Source organism: Carcharodon carcharias, chromosome 10 (assembly GCF_017639515.1).
Source record: "Carcharodon carcharias isolate sCarCar2 chromosome 10, sCarCar2.pri, whole genome shotgun sequence".
Lineage (NCBI taxonomy): Eukaryota > Metazoa > Chordata > Chondrichthyes > Lamniformes > Lamnidae > Carcharodon > Carcharodon carcharias.
In genome coordinates this window covers 40165790-40187036 of record NC_054476.1, presented here as the reverse complement: position 1 = coordinate 40187036, position 21247 = coordinate 40165790, and the positions used below count along the sequence as shown (strand labels likewise).

Below are 21247 nucleotides of genomic sequence, written 5' to 3'. Positions count from 1 at the left end.
GACACCTCCGTAGAGGGCCTCCCATCGGGGGCCTCCGACGCCGGACGGCAACAAGGCACGCCAGGGCGTGTCCGGTCGACGGACAAGGGCGAGAAAATGGAAGGTGTGCAGCAGCAGTCCGTACAAAAAGCCCCTCTTTGCCGTGCCAAAAGGCATAGAGGGCATGTCCCCGAGGCGGCTCATATTGCGGGGCACCAGCACCTGAGGGATGGTTCGGGGATTGGGGCCAATGTGGAATTCTGTCCGAACAGGGGAACGCTCAGACGGAAGACCACCGCGCACCTGGGCCACCTCAAGACCCAAAATAACATCGGGTCCGAGCACGACCGTTCTCAGGTCTTGGATGGCATCGGCTGCAACCTGGACACTCATAGACGTGCGTCGCGCCAACTCCTGCGGGAGCATCCAGCCCAGTCCTCTGCCACCCAGCACGTCCCCGATCCTGGTCACCCCTGCGGCCACAGCCCTCCTCTCCGCCAACCACTGAAAAGGACGGAGGGACGGATTCCTGAGCAGCGGCTCTCTGACGATAGCCGCTACTCCTGACGGGGGAGAGCTGCGTCGCAAGGTGACCACCTTCCAGACTTTGATCAGGTCCTGGTAAAAGACGGGCAACGCCTGCAAGGAGCCACCGAGGCCCAGCTGTTCTATAAACAGGAGCTGCACGTCATAATTCAGGCCGTGCACCTGACGGAAGAAATACGTCATCAGGGCACACCATCTGGGAGAAGGCTCGACGTAGAGGTATCGCTGAAGGGTCTGAAGGCGGAAAGTCGCCACCTGTGTGCGTAGGCACACTAGCGCCTGACCACCTTCCCTAAGCGGGAGACTCAGAACCTCGGCAGCGACCCAGTGCAATCTTTTGTCCCAGAAGAAGTCGACTAACAATCTCTGGATTCTTGTGACAAAGTCCGGGGGAGGGGTCAAAGTGACCAGCCGATACCACAACATGGCGGCGATCAGCTGGTTTATGACCAGAACTCGACCTCGGTAAGATAGCACTCGGAGCAGTCCTGTCCAGCGCCGCAGGCGAGCGGTGACTTTCGTCTCCAGTTCCTGCCAGTTTGCCGGCCATGATTCCTCAGCGGGGCAGAGATGGACCCCCAGGTAAAGGAGGCTGGTCCTGCTCCAGGTGAAAGGCCTGAGCTCCTCGGGTAGGGGATCCATCTGCCACTGACCGACCAGGAGTCCAGAACATTTACCCCAGTTGATCCTGGCAGAAGAAGCAGCAGAGTAGACCTCCTGGCACTCGCGCATCCTCCGCAGGTCAGCCGGGTCACTAAACATAAGGAGCACGTCATCGACGTAAGCCGAAAGGACCGCCCCGATGCGCGGCCCGCGCAGAACCAATCCCGACAACCTCCTCCGCAAGAGGCGCAGGAAAGGCTCCACGCAAATAGAATACAACTGGCCAGACAGGGGGCAGCCCTGACGTACCCCTCTCCCAAAGCGAAGGGGCGCCGTCAGGGACCCGTTAACCTTCACTAGACACTCCGCGGCAGTGTACAGAAGTCGGATCCGGGCGACAAAATGCGTCCCGAACCCGAAAGCTCGCAGAGTTCCGAGTAAGTATTCGTGATCCACCCTGTCGAACGCCTTCTCCTGATCGAGAGACAGGAAGGCGCTCGACAGACCAGCCCTCTGGGAATGGTGGATGATGTCCCGGACCAGATGGATGTTATCATAAATGGTTCGGTCCGGGACGGTGTAGGACTGGTCAGGGTGGATCATGTGGTCCAGCACGGTGCCGAGCCGAGAAGACATGGCTCGGGCGAAGATTTTGTAGTCCGTGCTGAGGAGGGAGACCGGGTGCCAGTTTTTAAGAAGGCGGAGATCCCCCTTCTTCGGCAGCAGGGCAATCACGGCCCTGCGCCACGAAAGGGGCATCTCCCCGGTAGCAATAGTTTTGCCATTGTGAGATTTGAACTCTTGATAATCTTTTAAATGAAAACCAAATCAACAAAATTGGGATAAATCAGGCACAGCCCCTAATTCAGGTCAGCTGTAAAACCAAGAACAAAGTTTAAAGGAAACTTACAAACTTTAAATCAAAATGTGATTAAAGGGGTCAACAAAACACCCCAGTCCCCGCGGTGCCCACCGAGCACGGAAGGCCTCGAGAGTGCCAGCAGACACCGCGTGCTCCTTCTCCAGGGACATCCGGCAGCGAACGTAGCCGCGGAAGAGGGACAAACAATCGGGCGGGACTCCCCCGTCGATCGCCCGCTGCCTGGACCTGTTAATGGCCAACTTGGCCAGGCCCAGGAGCAGGTTCACGAGGAGGTCCTCCTCCTTCCCGACCCCCTTCCGCACCGGGTGTCCATAGATCAGGAGCATGGGGCTGAAGTGCAAACAAAACATCAATAAAAGGTTTTTCAAATAACTAAAAAGGGAGTGCAGCCTACAACACCCTATGTATACATGGTCCACGGACTCCACAAGACCGCAAAAAGGGCATGTGTCCTGAGAGTCCGTGAACCTATGCATCCTCTTATTATAAGGGACTGCTGCATGCAACACCCTCCAACCCAGGTCCCCGATAGAAAGGGGGAGGACACCTCCGTAGAGGGCCTCCCATCGAGAGCCTCCGCCGCCGGACGGCAACAAGGCACGCCAGGGCGTGTCCGGTCGACGGACAAGGGCGAGAAAATGGAAGGTGTGCAGCAGCAGTCCATACAAAAAGCCCCTCTTTGCCTGTGCCAAAAGGCACAGAGGGCATGTCCCCGAGGCGGCTCATATTGCGGGGCACCAGCACCCGAGGGAGGGTTCGGGGCTTGGGGCCAATGTGGAATTCCGTCCGAACAGGGGAACGCTCAGACGGAAGACCACCGCGCACCTGGGCCACCTCAAGACCCAAAATAACGTCGGGTCCGAGCACGACCGTTCTCAGGTCTTGGATGGCATCGGCTGCGACCTGGACACTCACAGACGCGCGTCGCGCCAACTCCTGCGGGAGCATCCAGCCCAGTCCTCCGCCACCCAGCACGTCCCCGATCCTGGTCACCCCTGCGGCCACAGCCCTCCTCTCCGCCAACCACTGAAAAGGACGGAGGGGCGGATTCCTGAGCAGCGGCTCTCTGACGATAGCCGCTACTCCTGACGGGGGAGAGCTGCGTCGCGAGGCGACCACTTTCCAGACTTTGATCAGGTCCTGGTAAAAGACGGGCAACGCCTGCAAGGAGCCACCGAGGCCCAGCTGTTCTATAAACAGGAGCTGCACGTCATAATTCAGGCCGTGCACCTGACGGAAGAAATACGTCATCAGGGCACACCATCTAGGAGGAGGCTCAACGTAGAGGTATCGCTGCAGGGTCTGAAGGCGGAAAGTCGCCACCTGTGTGCGTAGGCACACTAGCGCCTGACCACCCTCCCTAAGCGGGAGACTCAGAACCTCGGCAGCGACCCAGTGCAATCTTTTGTCCCAGAAGAAGTCGACTAACAATCTCTGGATTCTTGTGACAAAGTCCGGGGGAGGGGTCAAAGTGACCAGCCGATACCACAACATGGCGGCGATCAGCTGGTTTATGACCAGAACTCGACCTCGGTAAGATAGCACTCGGAGCAGTCCTGTCCAGCGCCGCAGGCAAGCGGTGACTTTCGTCTCCAGTTCCTGCCAGTTTGCCGGCCAGGATTCCTCAGCGGGGCAGAGATGGACACCCAGGTAGAGGAGGCTGGTCCTGCTCCAGGTGAAAGGCCTGAGCTCCTCGGGTAGGGGATCCATCTGCCACTGACCGACCAGGAGTCCAGAACACTTACCCCAGTTGATCCTGGCAGAAGAAGCGGCAGAGTAGACCTCCTGGCACTCGCGCATCCTCCGCAGGTCAGCCGGGTCACTAAACATAAGGAGCATGTCATCGGCGTAAGCCGAAAGGACCACCCCGATGCCCGGCCCGCGCAGAACCAATCCCGACAACCTCCTCCGCAAGAGGCGCAGGAAAGGCTCCACGCAAATAGAATACAACTGGCCAGACAGGGGGCAGCCCTGACGTACCCCTCTCCCAAAGCGAAGGGGCGCCGTCAGGGACCCGTTAACCTTCACTAGACACTCCGCGGCAGTGTACAGAAGTCGGATCCGGGCGACAAAATGCGTCCCGAACCCGAAAGCTCGCAGAGTTCCGAGTAAGTATTCGTGATCCACCCTGTCGAACGCCTTCTCCTGATCGAGAGACAGGAAGGCGCTCGACAGACCAGCCCTCTGGGAATGGTGGATGATGTCCCGGACCAGATGGATGTTATCATAAATGGTTCGGTCCGGGACGGTGTAGGACTGGTCAGGGTGGATCATGTGGTCCAGCACGGTGCCGAGCCGAGAAGACATGGCTCGGGCGAAGATTTTGTAGTCCGTGCTGAGGAGGGAGACCGGGTGCCAGTTTTTAAGAAGGCGGAGATCCCCCTTCTTCGGCAGCAGGGCAATCACGGCCCTGCGCCACGAAAGGGGCATCTCCCCGGTAGCAATAGTTTTGCCATTGTGAGATTTGAACTCTTGATCTTGGGGTTACAAGCCCAGTACCATAACTACTTGGCTATTTAGGCCAAGCCAAGAACCTGTGTTGTATCTCTTTCGAGTAAGATGTAACTCTTTCGAGCACAAACACGTTTCCATCTGTTCCTATTCAGATGAAGTTACATTGTTTCATAGTTGGCCATTGTGAGATTTGAACTCTTGATCTTGGGGTTACAAACCCAGGACGATAACCACTTGGCTATTTAGGCCAAGCGCAGGCGTAATGTACAATAATGCTCCACTCCGGTTAATTAATGTGTCCGCCCCGGCACAAAAGGGCGAGCAGCTGGCGGTCTTTCAGCAGCTCCCACTGCTGCTGGCAACCTCCAGGCCGATCATTCTGGGCGGTGACTTCAACTGCATCATCGATGTGGCTGGACGATCCAGCAGGGCCGACAGATTGGACGCTACGTCCAGATCCCTGATGGAAACAGTTAAGGATACCAAGCTGCACGATGTCTTCAGCAACCCAGCGCAGCGTAGATACACCTGGTCGCAGCCAAACAGGTCCATCCATTCCAGGGTAGACTTCCTGTTTGTGTCCCGTACGTTCACAGTCAGATCCACCGACATCAAGCCGGTGTTCTGCTCTGACCACCGCCTGCTGCTGGCTGACTGTTGCTTACAGGAAGACCAGAGGGTTGGCAGGGGGGCTTGGAAGCTGAACGTGCAACTGCTGATCCCAGAGAACATTGAGGAGCTCGAGGGATTACAAAGTTTGGAGAACCGTGAAACCCCTCTTTGAGTCCCTAACACATTCGTGGGAAGCGATCAAGGGAAATGTCAAGAGGTTTTTCATCCTCAAAGGTATCCAGAAAGCTAGAAAGGAACAGAGGGAAATATCCCAACTCCAGAAAAACATGCAGAATCTGCTCCAGCTGCAGTTGATGGGGTTCAATATCAAGGAGGACCTCCAAGAGGTGGAGAGCCAACAAGCCTTGCTCTTTGCCTCAGAGGCCTCCAAGATCATCTTCCAGTCCAGAGTCCGCTCCGTGGAGCAGGATGAGATGTGCTCTTGTTTCTGCTTCCAAAACGTACACAGAGAGAGCTCTGTGATCAGCAGCCTGAAGGAAGAAGGCGGCTCGATAAAGTCATCGCAGTCCGACATTTTTGAGGATCAGCAAATCCTTTTTATGCTGGATTGTATGACGTGAAGCCCATAGACAGCACGGCCTCCCAGTCCTTACTGTCCTCTATCATGGAGATCTTCGATGACAGTACATGGGAGAGCCTGGAGAAACCACAAACTCCTGACGACCTGACTAAGGCCTTTGAGTCCTTCGAGAAGAGTAAGACTCGCGGAAGCGACGGCTTACCAGCTGAGTTGTATTCAGCTCTGTGGGATTGGATCAGCCCAGACCTGCAAGAAGTGTATGAGAGTATGCTTCTGGCCGGTAGCATGTCGGAATCCATGAGGAAAGGCATCATTGCCCTCATCTACAAGCACAAGGGGGAAGGGAGGAAATTAGAAATTGGCGACCCATTTCACTATTGAATGTGGACTATAAGATTCTGTCCAAAGTCATTGCCAGTCGGGTCAAGTCCGCTTTGGAATTGGTGATCCACCCTGACCAGACCTGCGCTGTGCCCGGCAGGAAGATCTCTGACAGCCTCGCGCTGCTCAGGGATACGATTGCCTATGTACAGGACAGGGGTGTGGACACCTGCCTCATCAGCCTGGATCAGGAGAAGGCCATTGACAGAATATTGCACACCTACATGATGGATGTGCTCTCCAAAATGGGGTTTGGGGAGGGAATCCACAACTGGATCCAACTGCTCTACACTAATATCAGTAGCGCAGTCTCAATCAATGGGTGGGAATCAGATAGCTTTCCTATTAAATCTGCCCTCTCACCCCTGTCCTGTTTTTGTGTTGCATAGAACCTTTTGCTGAGTCCACCAGGAAGGATCCGGACATAAGAGGAGTGACGATCCCAGGCAGTGGAGGTACTCAGGTCAAAGCCTCCCTGTACATGGACAATGTCGCCATCTTCTGCTCGGATCCGTTGTCGGCACGCAGACTGATCCACATCTGTGACCGGTTCTTTGGGAACTGGGCTGACCGATCCTTTGTCCCCTTCACTGTCAGGGCTGACGGCCTGAAGGTGCTGGGAATATGGTTGTGAGGGACTGGAGCATGCATTAGAAACCGAAAGGAGTGAGTGTCTACGGTGAAAAGAAAACTGGGCATGTGGGAGCTCCCTCTCCATTGCGGTTAGGAACTTGGTCATCAGGCATGAGGTACTCTCACTGTTGCTATACGTGGCGCAGGTCTGGCCCATTCCACACTCCTGCACGATAGTGATCACCCGAGCCACCTTTCGCTTTATCTGGAGGTCGAAAATGGATCGTCTCCGCAGGGACACGATGTACAAGCCTCTAGACAAGGGGGGAAAAATGTGCCCAACATCGCCCTCATGGCTGACTTTGTGCGGCTGCATCAAGCTGTGCGTAGACCCTTGGTACGCAAACACCAAGTGTCACTACGTGCTGAAGTTCTACCTGTCCCCGGAGTTGTGAAGGATGGCTCTGGCCACGCTGCTGCGGAACGCTCCAAGTAGTTGGACCGTGCTGTACCACTTGTCCCTCATGGAAAAATTTATGCAGAGAAACACCTTTGACTACAAGTCCATCAGGCAGTGGTTGGCACATGACGTCTTAGAGGCCCTGCGGGAAAAGGAGAGGGTAGATCCTGTGGGATGGTTCCCCAAACAGACTGTCAAAGTCATTTGGCAGAATACCTCATCACCAGAACTTTCCAATAAGCACCAAGGTGTAGGGTGGCTGGTGCTGAGAAAGGCCCTCTTCGTCAGACCCTTCCAACACACCAGGGGTCTCACCCCCTCTGCACATTGCCCTTGAGGTGGCTGTGGTGGCGATGAGACCATTGTTCACCTCCTTGTGGATTGTGCCTTTGCAAAGAAGGTCTGGAGAGAGATTCAGTGGCTTCTGTCGAGGTTCTTCTGAGCAGCTCTGTGACACAGGACTCTGTGCTCCACGGGCTGTTCCCAGCGACACACACTGAGACAAACATCAACTGCAGCTGGAGAATCATCAATTCGGTGAAAGATGCTCTTTGGTCTGCCTGAAACTTGTTGGTCTTCCAGTGCAAAGAGTTGTCCCTGATCGAGTGTTGCAAACTGGCACATTCCAAAGTCCAGGACTACGTGCTGAGGGACGCATTAAAGCTTGGGGCAGCCGCCGCAACAGTACAAGGGGGAAAGGTCGCTGTCTAAGACCTTTCAGCCATAGTGCACGGAGGGGCTGGGAATGATATAGACCCCTCAGGCTGTACGGCTCACAATGAATATATGCATTGAATACTAATGAATGTGTATGCATTGAATACATTATAATTGTATTGAAGCACCTCAGAGTACAACATGATGTATGTTGATAGTGCAATGGTATTGGAGTTGTCTGATTTTCTGTAATGACCATATTGAAATGATTGCAATATTCATTGATTGTATTGAAGCACCTGGTGATCCATGTGTAAAAGTTGGATCTGATTGTACTTTTTGTGATGGCGATTTAGAAATGTTTTGTAATGTTCTTCCAGATATTTTATGAAGAAAGTATATTTTTCAAAAAAATACAAATTTCAAGTGAATAAGATTTTCCTATAGCAACCAATGTAAAAACTGCAGTCAGGTTCTGTTGGACTCTAAGCTGAAATACTGTTCAGTACTTTCCCAAATTCCTACGTTTGAAAATGAAATAACTTTTTTCAAATACATTTTAAAATATGAAATAGACTAGCTTTTTCTACTGGCCTCACACAGGCTAACTCCCTTATGCAAGTTGACTCCCCGTAAGCTGAGCCTCCCACATCCTGTAAACGAGAACTCGAGAGAGGTGGCAAGAAGGAGGAAGGTTGCAAGAGGGACTGTGAGTGGGAGAGTCGGGCAGGGAAGTGGCAAGTGGGAGTGTTGGGCAGGAAAGTGGTGAATGGGAGAGTCTGGGTGAGTGGATGAGACTTCGGAGTGGGAGAGAGTCACAGGTAGCGGGAGAGACTGCTCCAAAATGGTGCCAATTGGGTCTCATATGCCACCTGCATTAAAGCAGATTCATGTGGCTTGGGCTGCAAGGTGACCGGAGTTAGGACATACTGGATGGTGGAGGAGCAGGCTGGATGTCGCCAGATGTACCTGTGTCATGTGAGTCAGTCAATGTGGAGCTTGTAGCCAAACCCATCCAGAGCCTCAAAATCATGGCGCTCAGCCCCAACTGCACTTGTGATGTCGAGGTGGCACTGGCTTGTGGAGCGCTTCTGTCCAAATTGACCCCTGCTCAGACAGAATTTCTCACTGGACCAGACAAAACCTCCCTCAGGAGCCTTAGTCCCACAGTCTAAGCCATATTTCAGAGGGGTTTACTGTACAGGCTGTTACTGCACAACCTCTACTTCCTCCCTCTTGTCAGCTGTCCAGACATTCCATGTGGTATTCCATTCTGCCTTCCAGAGGAGGCAGAGCCCCGGGGAGGGCACTCTCAGTGGAGTCTCCCTCTGCACACCAGGGATTTGGCACGGAGGATGTTGCATGTGACAGTCCCATGCAATAGAAAGTTAAATCGGTTCACAAATTCCCAGGCTGCCCATGTTTTCTGCAGCCTTCTGAAATCTGTGTTCCATGTTTATGTTGAGGGCAGAGGTTTTCATTATCCAAAGGGGCTGTTTCTCAGTATTTAGTTGCACTTTAGTCCCACACTCGTGATCTTGGCCATGCAGTGCACACGAAGGGAGTGGGGTTGGCAGCCAGATTAGAGGACCTCCTCATTGGTCTACCTTTGCGACTGGCCAAGGTGTCCATGAACAGGTCTAGGCCATGGACAGTTGAGGGCGTTGTTTATCCTGACTGTCTGTCTCGCTTCCGTGGTTGCATCCATGCCTGGGGTATCTGGAGATGGTGCACATGGTGTCTGCTGGGTGCCAGCAGGAGTTGGGGGGGGGTGGGGGTGGGGGCAGGGGGCAGTGTGGTTTGCTGGAGAGCATCAAAGCACCCAAAGTGAAATTATAATTTGACGATTTTCTGTTAAAGTTTTATAGGTTCTGTTTAAATAATGAAGACTTTAAGGTGTTGATCATTTGTCTTATTTATTTGTTTAATTGTTTCATTCTCATTGGTTTCTTTTAAACTGTATAAAGTGAGTCTTCTGGGACACTGGGCGTTGGGTAAGATGGAGGCAGACACTTGTTATGTTGTATTTAGTGAATAAATCTAGTATTAAGTAAAAGATTGGCATCTGGTTTCCTGTTTCAGAATAAATTGACATCCCCTCTCCTGCTCCCCCTCCCCTTGAACTTGAGGTGAGGCGAGAGTGACTGCCCTTGACATCAACTGAGTGTGGTGTCAACGAGCCCTAACAAAACTGGAGTCACTGGAAATTAGGGGGAAAACTTTCCACTGGTTGGAGTCATATAAAGCACAAAGGAAATCTATTTGGTTGTTGGAGGCAAATCCTCTCAACCCCAGGACATTGTGACAGGAGTTCCTCAGGTTAATATCCTAGGATGTACCATCTTCAGTTGCTTCATTAATGACCTTCCATCCATCAGAAGCGGGAATGCTTGCTGATGATTGCACAGTATTTAGTACCATTAATGATTCCTCAGATACAGCAGCAGCCCGTGTCCGTAAGCAGCAAGACCTGGACAACATACAGGCTTGGGCTGGTAAGTGGCAAGTAACATTCATGCCATATAAGTGCCAGGCAATGACCATCTCCAACAAGACAGAGTCTAACCATCTCCCCATGACGTTCAATGGTATTACCATCATTGAATCCCCCACTATCAACATCCTGATGATTGCCATTGACCAGAAACTGAACTGGTCCAGCCATAAAAATACTCTGACTTCCCAAAGGAGGTCAGAGGCTGGGAATTCGTTGGCAAATAACTTATTTCTTGTCTCCCATTTTGGAATTTGCTGCCTGGAGGGCAGTGGAGGCTGAGTTGAATATATCCATGGCTGAGCTAGACAGATTGTTGATTTACAAGGTAATGTGTAAGGGTTAAGAGGGTCAGGAAGGAAAGTGGAGTTAAGGCAGAGCTTCCCAACTGGGAGGAAATTCTAGGGTCATAAGTGCTGCTGTGGAGCGTCAGATGAATCTCAACAGGCCCCTTTTAAATCCCCTTTTTTAAAATGGTGGATGCGGCCTCAGTGGCTGATGATTGAGACCTGATCACTGCTCCAAAAACAAGAACTGAAAAGGTAAGTTCTTAAAGACATGTGAAGATTTAAACCTCTGTAACCTCTTCTCACAACTCCCACTGAGGACTCATGGCAATCTCGAAGCCTCGAAATGGGGTCCCAGTGGAAAGCACTGACTTAATGCCATTCTCAGATCAGCTGTGATCTTATTGAACTTATTGAATGGCAGAGCAGACTCAGTGGTCCAAAAGCAAGAAATCAAAAGCAGTAACCTCAGGGTTACCCCCAGCCCTACCTGCTAACAGATTTGAGCGATTAAACACATGGTGTAGGAGGATGGCATCAGATTTCTGAGGCATTGGGATCGGTTCTGGGGCAGGTGGTACCTGTTCAAGATGGATGGGTTGCAATTTCGCAGGACTGAGACTAATACCCTTACAGGGATATTTGCTATTGTTGTTGGGGAGGGTTTAGATGAGATGAGCAGGGGAGTGGGAACCTGAAAGGGAGCTCAGATTGCAGGGAAGCAAAACTGCTAATAGGAAGTGGAAAAGTAGCAAGCAAAATTAGGAGACAGACGAAGCAAAGGCAAGATTCAAATAGGATCAGAATGCAGAATATTGTTAAAAAGTCAGAATTCAAGGCATGCTTTCTGAAGGCTTGCGGTATTCGCAACACTTGATTTAAAGGCACAAATTGAGATAAATGGGTATGATTTAATTGCCATTAGAGTTGTGGCTACAGGGTAATCAGAATTGGGAACTGAATGTCCAAGGCTATTCGTCATTTAGGAAGGATTGGCAAAAAGAAAAAAAAAAAGAGGTGGAAGAGATCAGTACATTAGTGAGAGATTATCTTGGATAGAAGTATCAAGATGTAGAAACAGCGAAGGGCAGCAAACATTGATGGGACGAAAACAAAAAATGCTGGAAAAGTTCAGCAGATCTGACAGCATCTGTGGAGAGGAAGACGGAGTTAACGTTTCAAGTCCGTGTGACTCTTCATCAGAACTGTAGGACTCTTCTGATGAAGAGTCATGTGGGCTTGAAACGTTAACTCTGTCTTCCTCTCCACAGATGCTGTCAAACCTGCTGAGCTTTTCCAGCAATTTTTGTTTTGGTTTCAGCTTTCCAGCATCTGCAGTATTTGGCTTTTATCTAAACATTGGTGGGAGTTGTTTATAGGCCACTTAAAAGTAGTGGTAATGTTGGGCAAGGTATCAATCAAGAAATTAGAGATGCATATAACATGGGTAATACAGTAATAATGGGCTACTTCAATTTACAAAAAGACTGGATAAAAACCTAATCACTACTAATGCTGTGGAGGATAAATTCCTGGAGCAAACTGGTTCCTGGAGCAGTACTTTGAAGAACTAACTAGGGATTTAGTATTATGTAATGAGAAAGGGCTAATTAATAACCTTGCTGTGAAGGAGCCTTTGGAAAATAGTAACTGTAATATGATAGAATTTCACATTAAATTTGAATGTGATATTGTTCATTCTGAAACTAGGGCCTTAAATCGGAACAAAGGAAACTATGAAGGAATGAGGGGCAAGTTGGCCATAGTGGATTGGGAAAACAAACTAAAAGATTTAATGGTCGACAGACAATGGCTAGTATTTAAAGAAGTATTACGTGGTCTACAACAGATCTACGTTCCTCTAAGGCACAAACATCCAATAGAAAGATGGCTAACAAAAGAAGTTTAAAGATTGCATTAGATCAAAGGAAGCGGCTTATAAGGTTGCCAGAAAAAAGTGATAGGGCCAAGGATTGGGAACAGTTTAGAATCCAGGGAAGGATGACCAAGAAACTGATAAAAGGGAAAAATGAATATGAATGCCAACTAATGAAAAACATAAAGGCAAAACTGGACCTGTATTCTCAAGAGTTTTGATGAATTAGAGGTGATTTCATTGCAACTTACAGAATTCTTACAGGGAAGGACAGGATGGATCTAGGTAGCATGTTTCCCCTGACTGGTGAGTTAGAACCAGGGGACATTATCTCAGAATAAGAGTCAGGCCTTTTAAGACTGAGATGAGGAGGAATTTCTTCACTCGAGGCTAGTGAATCTTTGGAATTCTCTACCCCACAAGATATGTTGAAGACAGAAATCAATAGATTTCTGGTAACTGACGACATAAATGGCTATGGAGATAGTGTGGGAAAGTGGTTGAGGTAGATAATTAGCCATGATCTAATTGAATGGCAGAGTAGGCATGATGGGCTGAATGGCCTACTCCTGCTCCTATTTCTTACAATCATATGATCCCAACAGCCTGCCCTCCATCTACAAAGCACAAGTCACAAGCGTGGTAGAATGCTCTCCACTTGCCTAAATGACTATGACTCCAACATTCAGGAAGCTCAACACCATTCAGGACAAAGCAACCTGTTTGATCGGTACCCCATCCAGAAATTTATACATTCATTCCCTCTGCCACCTATGCGCAGTTGCAGCAGTGTATACCATCTGCAACTTGCACTGCAACAACGTGCCAAGCTTCCAAAAGGCACCTTTGACGGCACCTTCCAAACCCACAACCTCTACCAGCTAGAAGGACAAGGAGGAGCACCACCATCTTCAAATTCCCCTCCAAGCCACATACCATCCTGGCGTGGAACTATATCACCGTTCCTTCACTACCTAACAGCACTGTGGGTGTACCTACACCAGGTAGATTGCAGCAGTTCAAGAAGGTGGCTCACCACTACTTTCTCAAGGGAAATTGGGGTGGGCAGCAAATGCTGGCCTTGCGATGCATGTCCACATCCCATTACAGCATTAAAAAAGGAAACACATTAGGGAATTATAGATGTGACTTGCACCTATTCGTTCCATGGCAGTGCTTTGAAGATGAGTCTCTGAAGTGCTACTGTGTCACTTTAAATCATATATTTTGAATCTTTTTTATTTATAGTTTTGACAATTGAATAATGATACTAATATTTAATGTTCTTTTTATTTAGAAACTTTGGACATGACCATATTTGCGAGCCCAAAGGATGTCTTAGTGAATGATGATGTTTCTCTGGAATGTAAATTTACTGGCCATAGCACAGTAAACCTCAGCTTAACAAATGTAGGTGTCCAGTGGATTGGGGCCAAAAATGAAATGATCTGTGAGTTTGATGGACATGAATTTTCTCCAAAGAGACAAGGAGCAAGAATTTCTCAGTTGCAATTACAGAAAGGAGATGCTTCACTTCATCTTCCAAATATACAGCTAGATGAAGAAGGGAGATACACATGTATTGTATTTGTCACACCTGAAAAGGTAAAAAAGAGTTCAGAACTGCGGGTGTCAGGTAAGAGTACCGAAATGTTATCTTTTGTTGTGTTGGGTAAAATGCTAAATTAGAGCTGTAAAATAAACATGCTCCAAATAGAATCAATGGTTCTTTGGATTGGCACACTACCTTTTCTCCTATGAAGCCAGGCTCTTAATGCAATCCATATTGACGGAATGATATTCTGCTCCATCTCCTAGCAGTGTGTATGAAATGAATTTGAACAGTCTTAATTTTGGTGTGGAATGAGCAATTTTACCCTTAAGGTCAGCAAGAAGGCAATGTGGGAAATTGGAAACTTAGAACGTAGGTTAAAGGTAAGGTTCAATGTTGGGGCAGAGTAGAAGAGTTTTAATTGGTAACAACACAATTTACATGTATTTGTTTGCTGACACTTGATTAAAACAATTGAAAAATCTTCTGATGCCGAACTGTGATGAGTACAAAAAATGTTCAAAAATTTTTTCAGAGTGTTCCGACAAGCTTAACTGATCAGAACACAAAAGTAGTAAGCTGCACAAGAAATGTCCCCACACAGCCATGAAGGAACTGGTGACCTAAAATCAGCAATGAGAATACTCCCTATATTGAAAAAATGAAGCCGATATAACCAGTGGGGACAAATACAAATTATAAACAATTCCAAGATTTTCATTATAAAACATCATTTAAAAAAGTTGCACAAGAAATTAATATTAATTTGCGGGATATACTAATGGGAATCTGAGGGCTTTCTTTATCATCACTATCACTAAGGGCTGCATTTTCTGGATGGTGATTGGGAACAGGACCCACTCGCTGAGCGTAAAATGACACAGGGGGACATCGGGTGTGCATCCCAACATCACTGCGCGTCATTCTGATCTTTAGTTCGGCGGGCGCGCACCGGAGTCGGCTGTGCGTCCACTGAACTGTCAATGTCCACTTAAGGCCTTTAACAACTAATTAACCCAATTAATGATACTGCCCGTCCAACCTTAAGGTTGGTGGGCAGGCGAAGACCCTAGGCGGCCTTCAGGAAAAACATGAAACCTCATTCGCAGGCGGGATGAGGTTTCATGAGGGGTTTAAAATGTGTATAAAATTTAAAAATAAAAGTGATTGACATGTCCCTGCTCGTATGACAGTGTCACATGAGGGTAAATTTCAGGAATTTTTTTTTTTTCTCTTTCTAATAAAGTTTTCAAATTTGAGCCGTGCTCCGAGGCAGCACTTTGCCTCAGGGAGATCTGTGTGCTTTTTCATGCACATGTGTGAAAGAGCGCACTCCCGGCTCAAGGAATCCCCCTGAGCGCTCAGCGCTTACAAGCAGACATCATGCCCACGTAAAATGGCAGCAAAATCCATCCGCCCGCGCCCGCACAATCCCCCCCCGACCCCCCACCCCCCTGGACGGGGGAAAATGCTGCTCTGATTGTGTATTATTTGCATAGCACTGAAAAATCTGTCTACTGATGCCCAATTTCTGCAGCAATTCTCACCAAATTCAATGGCATGAAAATATTGTCTACTTTGTGTCCACGATTTGGGAAATTTCAATATGGAGTACCGTAAGGATCAGTGCTGGGGCCTCAGCTATTTACAATCGATGTTAAAGACTTAGACAAAGAATCGGAGAGTGATCAGTCTAAGTTTGCTGTTTTTACAAATCCAGTTGGGAATGCATGCTTTTTAAAAGGCATGAAACTTATGAATGTTGATGTTCAGAGAGACTTGAGTGTACTCGTACAAGTAACTCAAAGTTAGCATGCAGATACAACAAGCAATGAGGAAAACAAAAGGTATTTTAGCCTTAATTGCATGGGGATTAGAGTACATGAATAAACAAGTCTTACCATAATTGCATTGTTTAATATTGTGTGCACTTTTGTTCCCCATACTTAAGAAAGGATATACTTTCATTGGAGGCAGTACACTGAGGGTTCATTATATAGAACAACCCTCTCATCACAGGGACCAATGATGAGACGCTGAGTAAATTGGGTCTGTATTCTCTGGAAGAATGGAAGAATTCAGAGGTGATTTGATTGAAACCTCCAAGATTATGAAGGGATTGATGGGATAGTTCCTGTAAAGTTTTTCCCCTGGCTGGAGAGTCTAGAACATGGGGGCACAGTCTTGGGACAAAAGGGCTGATCATTTAGGGCAAAGATGAGGAGAAATTTCTTCAAAGGGTTGTGAATCTTTGGAGTTAATTTAGTTAAGGATGAGTTACACAGATTTTTGGTGTCTCAGGGAACTAAAGGATACGAGGAGAGGTTAGTGGAGCTGAAGTGGGAAATCAGTCATTGGATGACGGATTGGGCTCAACAGGCCATATGGTCTACTCCTGCTGCTATTTCTTATGTTGTTATATTTTTATATTTAAAAAAACACTGTGGTATAAATAGTGGTTTAACCCCTTTATGGTCTTCGCCTTCCATATCTCTGTAATCTCCTCCAGGCTTACAAACCCCATCCAGAATACACCATTCTTCTGGCTGTGGCCGCTGAAGTACCCTGTACTCCCCCATCCCACCTTTCTCTCAGTAACCTAAGTACTTCCTTCCAAAACAACTTTTGTGTCAGCTCTGGCTCATTTGGTTGTACTTTTGCCTCTCAGTCAGAAACTTGTGGATTCAAGTCCTACTCTAGGACTTGAGCCAAAAGAATCAAAACCTGACACTGCAATGTGCAAAACTGAGGGATCCTGCACTGTCAGAGGTGTGGTCTCTTGATTTGACATTAAACCAAGGTCCTGTCTATCTCTGATGGATGTAAAAGATCGGACAGCACTATCTCCAGGAAGATTAGGAGAGTTGCCTTTGGTTTCCTAGCCACTGTTTATCCTTCGATTAACATCACAAAAACAGATCATCCTGGTCATTACCACATTGTTTGTGGGAGCTTGCTGTGTGCAATTTGGCTGTCGTGATTCCTGCATTACAACAGTTACACTTCAGAAGTACTTCATTTGTTGTAAAAAGCTTTGGGATGTTCTGTGGTTGTTAAAGGTGATACTTTGATGCATGTCTTTTTTCTTTCATTTCCTTTTCATACTTTAGAAGTTATGTAAAGATGTTGTCCTCCTCTTCCTGATCTTCATCTCCTCCACTTTGTACTTATCTTTTCACCCATTTCCCCTCATGTGTATTGGTGTTGGAGAAATCTGGAGTGTTTCAGTCTGAATTTGAGGCATTGGAGCAGTTACTTAATTTATTCCGGATATAATTGTGCACTCTCTTGAAGAAACCAAGTAGATGATTAAATGAATGAAATTGCTGAAGGAAGGAAAGTGTTGTTTTCAGTCATTGTTTGTACAGATTAACGTAGGGCTGCCTTTATATATATTTGGTAATGTGCCTTATGCCAGTCTGACCTATTTTTACATTTATCTTTAATGCAGCTCAACCAGTGGTCCATTTGTCCACAAAGGAGATCACTATTTTGCTTGGATCTGAGGGGTCAGTGAGTTGTAATGTTACAGGATTTTATCCACAGCAGCACAAACTCATCTGGCAAAAGATACCAAATAAGGAACCTAAGGAACCTAGGGAACTAAAAGATGATATCTGCACTGGCGCTCTAATTTCCAATAATGATGGAACCTTCAGTGTTTCCAGTAGACTAAGAATTGAACCAACATTGGATGATGATGGTAATGTGTACAGATGTGTCATGACTCACCGGTCACTTCCTGACAGTCTTTCAGAGGAAACTAAACTCTCAGTGCAAGGTATGTTCTCATCTTTGCAAAAGATTTTTCAGTGTGATTTTACTAAAGCTCACAAAAGTTTAAAAAGTTTATCCTATTGTTTAACACTGAAGTTCTACAGAGATTTGCATCTGACTTAAATCAGGAATTCATCCCTTATTATTCCACAATTAAATTACTATTCTACACAATAATGGTTATCCAAATTAACCAGACATAACAAGTCTAAATTTCATAATGGGAGGGAGTAATCTGTGTTTAAAAGCTGTTTAATGGTATTGCACATTAGAGTTATGTGCACATTGTTTTTAGAACCTTTAAACAGTCTGTACAGTGGAAGCTGCTTGTGCCCATGCGGATATGGTGACCGGATTAATTTGAAAATACTGGAAATACTTAGAACAATAAAAACAGTAAGCCCTCACTTAAAGTTGTGGTTGCATTCCTGAAAATTGCAACTTTAAGTGAAACAATTTTATGCAAATCATTGATTCCTGTATTAAAGGTGGAGTTTGGTTTTTCTGGGCAAGAAATGCCTGAAGGAGCCAAAGTAAAAGTTGAATACTGTACCGTACATGTGCAACAGGGTGCACTCCTACCTGGATTAACTTGCAAAATAAAATAAATCACTGAATATAAGAGAAATACTGTGGAAATTCAAATTAGATGACACTAAATCACCCAGACAAACCCTGAGTAGCACTGCTTCATTGTCTGATCCACAGAAACTCAGTTCAACTTTTTGCTCCTTCCCATTCTCACTCTGTCTTCTTGATCTCCCTCCTTTCACAGGGGCAAAGCCCCTGTCCTGCACTATGGATTGAGTAGGGGTGGGGTGGGAGGAGGCTGTGGATTTAGCTGGAGAGCTCACTTGCTCTCTTCCCATCCCAAGCTGCCTTGGCACTGCTCCAAGAGGCGCTAACTGTCCCTGACCTGGCTGAGCCTCTCTGTCAGGCCCCCTGCCTTGCGCTCTTCCTCCTGGGTCCCGTGCCCTGTTCACTTGCTGCAGCTTTGGCCGCTGATGAAGATCGTGGCGGCTCCGGGATCAGAACATGGTGGCAGCTGGCCCAGAGTGCAACATGTGGTGTGTTTTTGGCACGGGGGGGTGAGGGGTGAGAGAGTGCAAATGATGTAAACTTGAAAATGGTGACACGTGTCAGAAAAAAAGGCCCTAAATAACAAACAATGTTAAGTTGGGCAACCTAAAGCGAGGACTTGCATTGTCAATTGTTGTAAAAACCGATCAGGTTCACTAATGCCTTTTAGGGAAGGAAATCTTCCTCCCTTACCTTGTCTGGCCAACATGTGACTCCAGACCCACAGTAATGTGGTTGACTCTTAAATGCCCTCTGAAATGGCTGAGCAAGCCACTTGGTTGTATCAAATCGCTACTAAGCCTAAAAGGAATGAAACTGGATAGACCGCCTGACATTGACCCAGGCACCGATAACGACAATGGCACACCCAGCCCTGTCAGCCCTGCACAGACCTCCTTACTAACATTTGGGGGCCTGTGCCAAAATTGGGTGAACTTCCCCACAGGCTGTCAAGAATCTACCTGACATGGTCATATCATGGAATCATACCTTACAGATCATGTCCCAGACACCACCATCACCAGACTTGGGTATGTCCTGCCCCATCAGCAGGGAAGATCCATCAAAGATGGCAGCCTAGTGGGTATGCATTCAGGAGGTAGTTTCCCCCACCCCACCCCTCCCACCCCCCGCATAAAGGGCCAGAGTTCTCTTTTTGAGAATTCCCCTGGGTTGAGACAGAGATGCATCAAAATTCAATATAACCATATTGGATTTGTGAGTAAATATCTTTCTTAATTATTGCTGTTTGTTTAAGTTATCCAACAAAATTTGCTGATAGGGTGAATTTATAAATTTTGTGTATGAAGACTACGTTATTGATATTATATTTAGCTTTAGTTATCATTTTATAACTTCATGTATAAGCTATAACCTACAATGGGCTTCAATAAAAATACCACCAAGGAGCCCTGGTAAATCTGAAGTGAATGAGATTGGAGCAGGATGTGGGGTTGTTCGGGGGTGGTGCAGTTAGCTCTCCATGGGTCGGAGCCTAAGCTGCAAACCTTGTGTTTCCCGCTTCTGGCTAACAATCACTGGAGGCTGTATTATACGAGTAGCTGCCTCTGTGAACCATGGATGTGCAATTTGGAACCTGCCCCATTTTCTTCCCCCCTGCAAAAGGTGCTGTGTTTGGAGGTGGGACTTCTGCATTTGGAAGAAAGGATCTCAGTCATTGTGAAAATTCAGGCCTTAGTTGAGCACAGTTCCTTATTTCCCTGCTGCTGCTGCAGTCTTCAGCTAAAACTAGCTTTTTAAAACTTTTACTGTAATTTCCATGCAACACAGCAAATTACTCCTGTTTTTCAGTAGCCAATACACAAGCAAATGAACTGACCCATGAAATACAGAGTAAACACCCCTCCAAGTCATTGGTAACTGCAGCTTATTTTTCATTGGTGAAAAAGGAATGCTATTGTTTAGAGAGGTCATTAACTGCACGTCTGTCATTTCAAATTCTTTAAAGTCTATGTTTAAGTATCTTAAATTCTAACTTTAAAAAAATGGAACAACCCCATAATATATTTGGTGCAAGTGATAATTTAGTGTAATCTCAATGCTTCTGTATTTATGTTTCAAATTTCAGAACTTGAGGAACCTTCTTCAGCAGTAGGACCAGTTGTTGCAAGCATAATTTGTACGTTGCTGCTATGTGCACTATTGGTTGTTGTTGGATTTTTCTATTGGTTCAGACTTAAAGGAGGTAATGTATATAGTGGTGAAACTTTTTTTTTTTAATTGTGCAATGACTATTGGTACTTGTGTGGACCTTGTTCTTTCAATTTCTTTGGCTGTTTATTGTTTCCCCCGTAACAGTTCTCGTGGTTTTTTTGTGCTGCCACCATGGTGTTAGAGAAAAGAACTTGGGGTTTATGTCTAGCTGCAAATCACAGCCCAAAATTGTTTTGCGTGTTTCTACTTAAACTAATTTATATGCTGTCTGATGTGAAACCCTGTCATTAACAATCAGCTAGAGATTAAGAGTGTTTTTCTTTTAAATTTTGCTTTGAGAAATGTTGCTTCATTTACTTAAACATAGTAACTTAGAATTATAAAATGGTTACAATATAGAAGGAGGCCATTCAGCTCATCAGGTCCATGCTGGCTCTCTGCAAGAGCAGTCCAGTTTGTTCCAGTCCTTGCCCTTGCACCTTGATTCATTTAGTAAGTTCATGGCTGGTCCGATTTTGGCTTGTAATTCTAGTTTCCTACCTGATTCCTGGGGAGCCTCACTGTAAACCTCTCTCTAGTCTGAGAAACACCCGTTCACCACTATTCTCACTACTGGGTCAAAATCCTGGAACTCCCTAACAACATTGTGGGTGTAAGTACACCACATGGACTGCAGCGGTTCAAGAAGGCAGCTCACCACCACCTTCTCAAGAGAAATTAGGGATGGGCAATAAATGATGGCCCAGCCAGCGAAGCCCACATCCCGTGAATGAATAAAAAACTGATTCCTATAACTTAGCCAATTTCATAAGCACACT

The 21247-nt window shown here is 47.1% G+C and overlaps 1 protein-coding gene across 1 annotated transcript in view; it reads left to right on the top strand.

Moving 5' to 3' along the window:
* Positions 1-21247, top strand: part of LOC121283083 — a 52157-nt gene that overhangs the window by 1830 nt on the left and 29080 nt on the right. The window contains exons 2-4 of the mRNA XM_041197165.1: positions 13644-13982; positions 17350-17679; positions 20344-20460. Coding sequence (XP_041053099.1) covers positions 13644-13982; positions 17350-17679; positions 20344-20460 — 786 coding nt within the window. The remainder of the gene's footprint in view (positions 1-13643; positions 13983-17349; positions 17680-20343; positions 20461-21247) is intronic.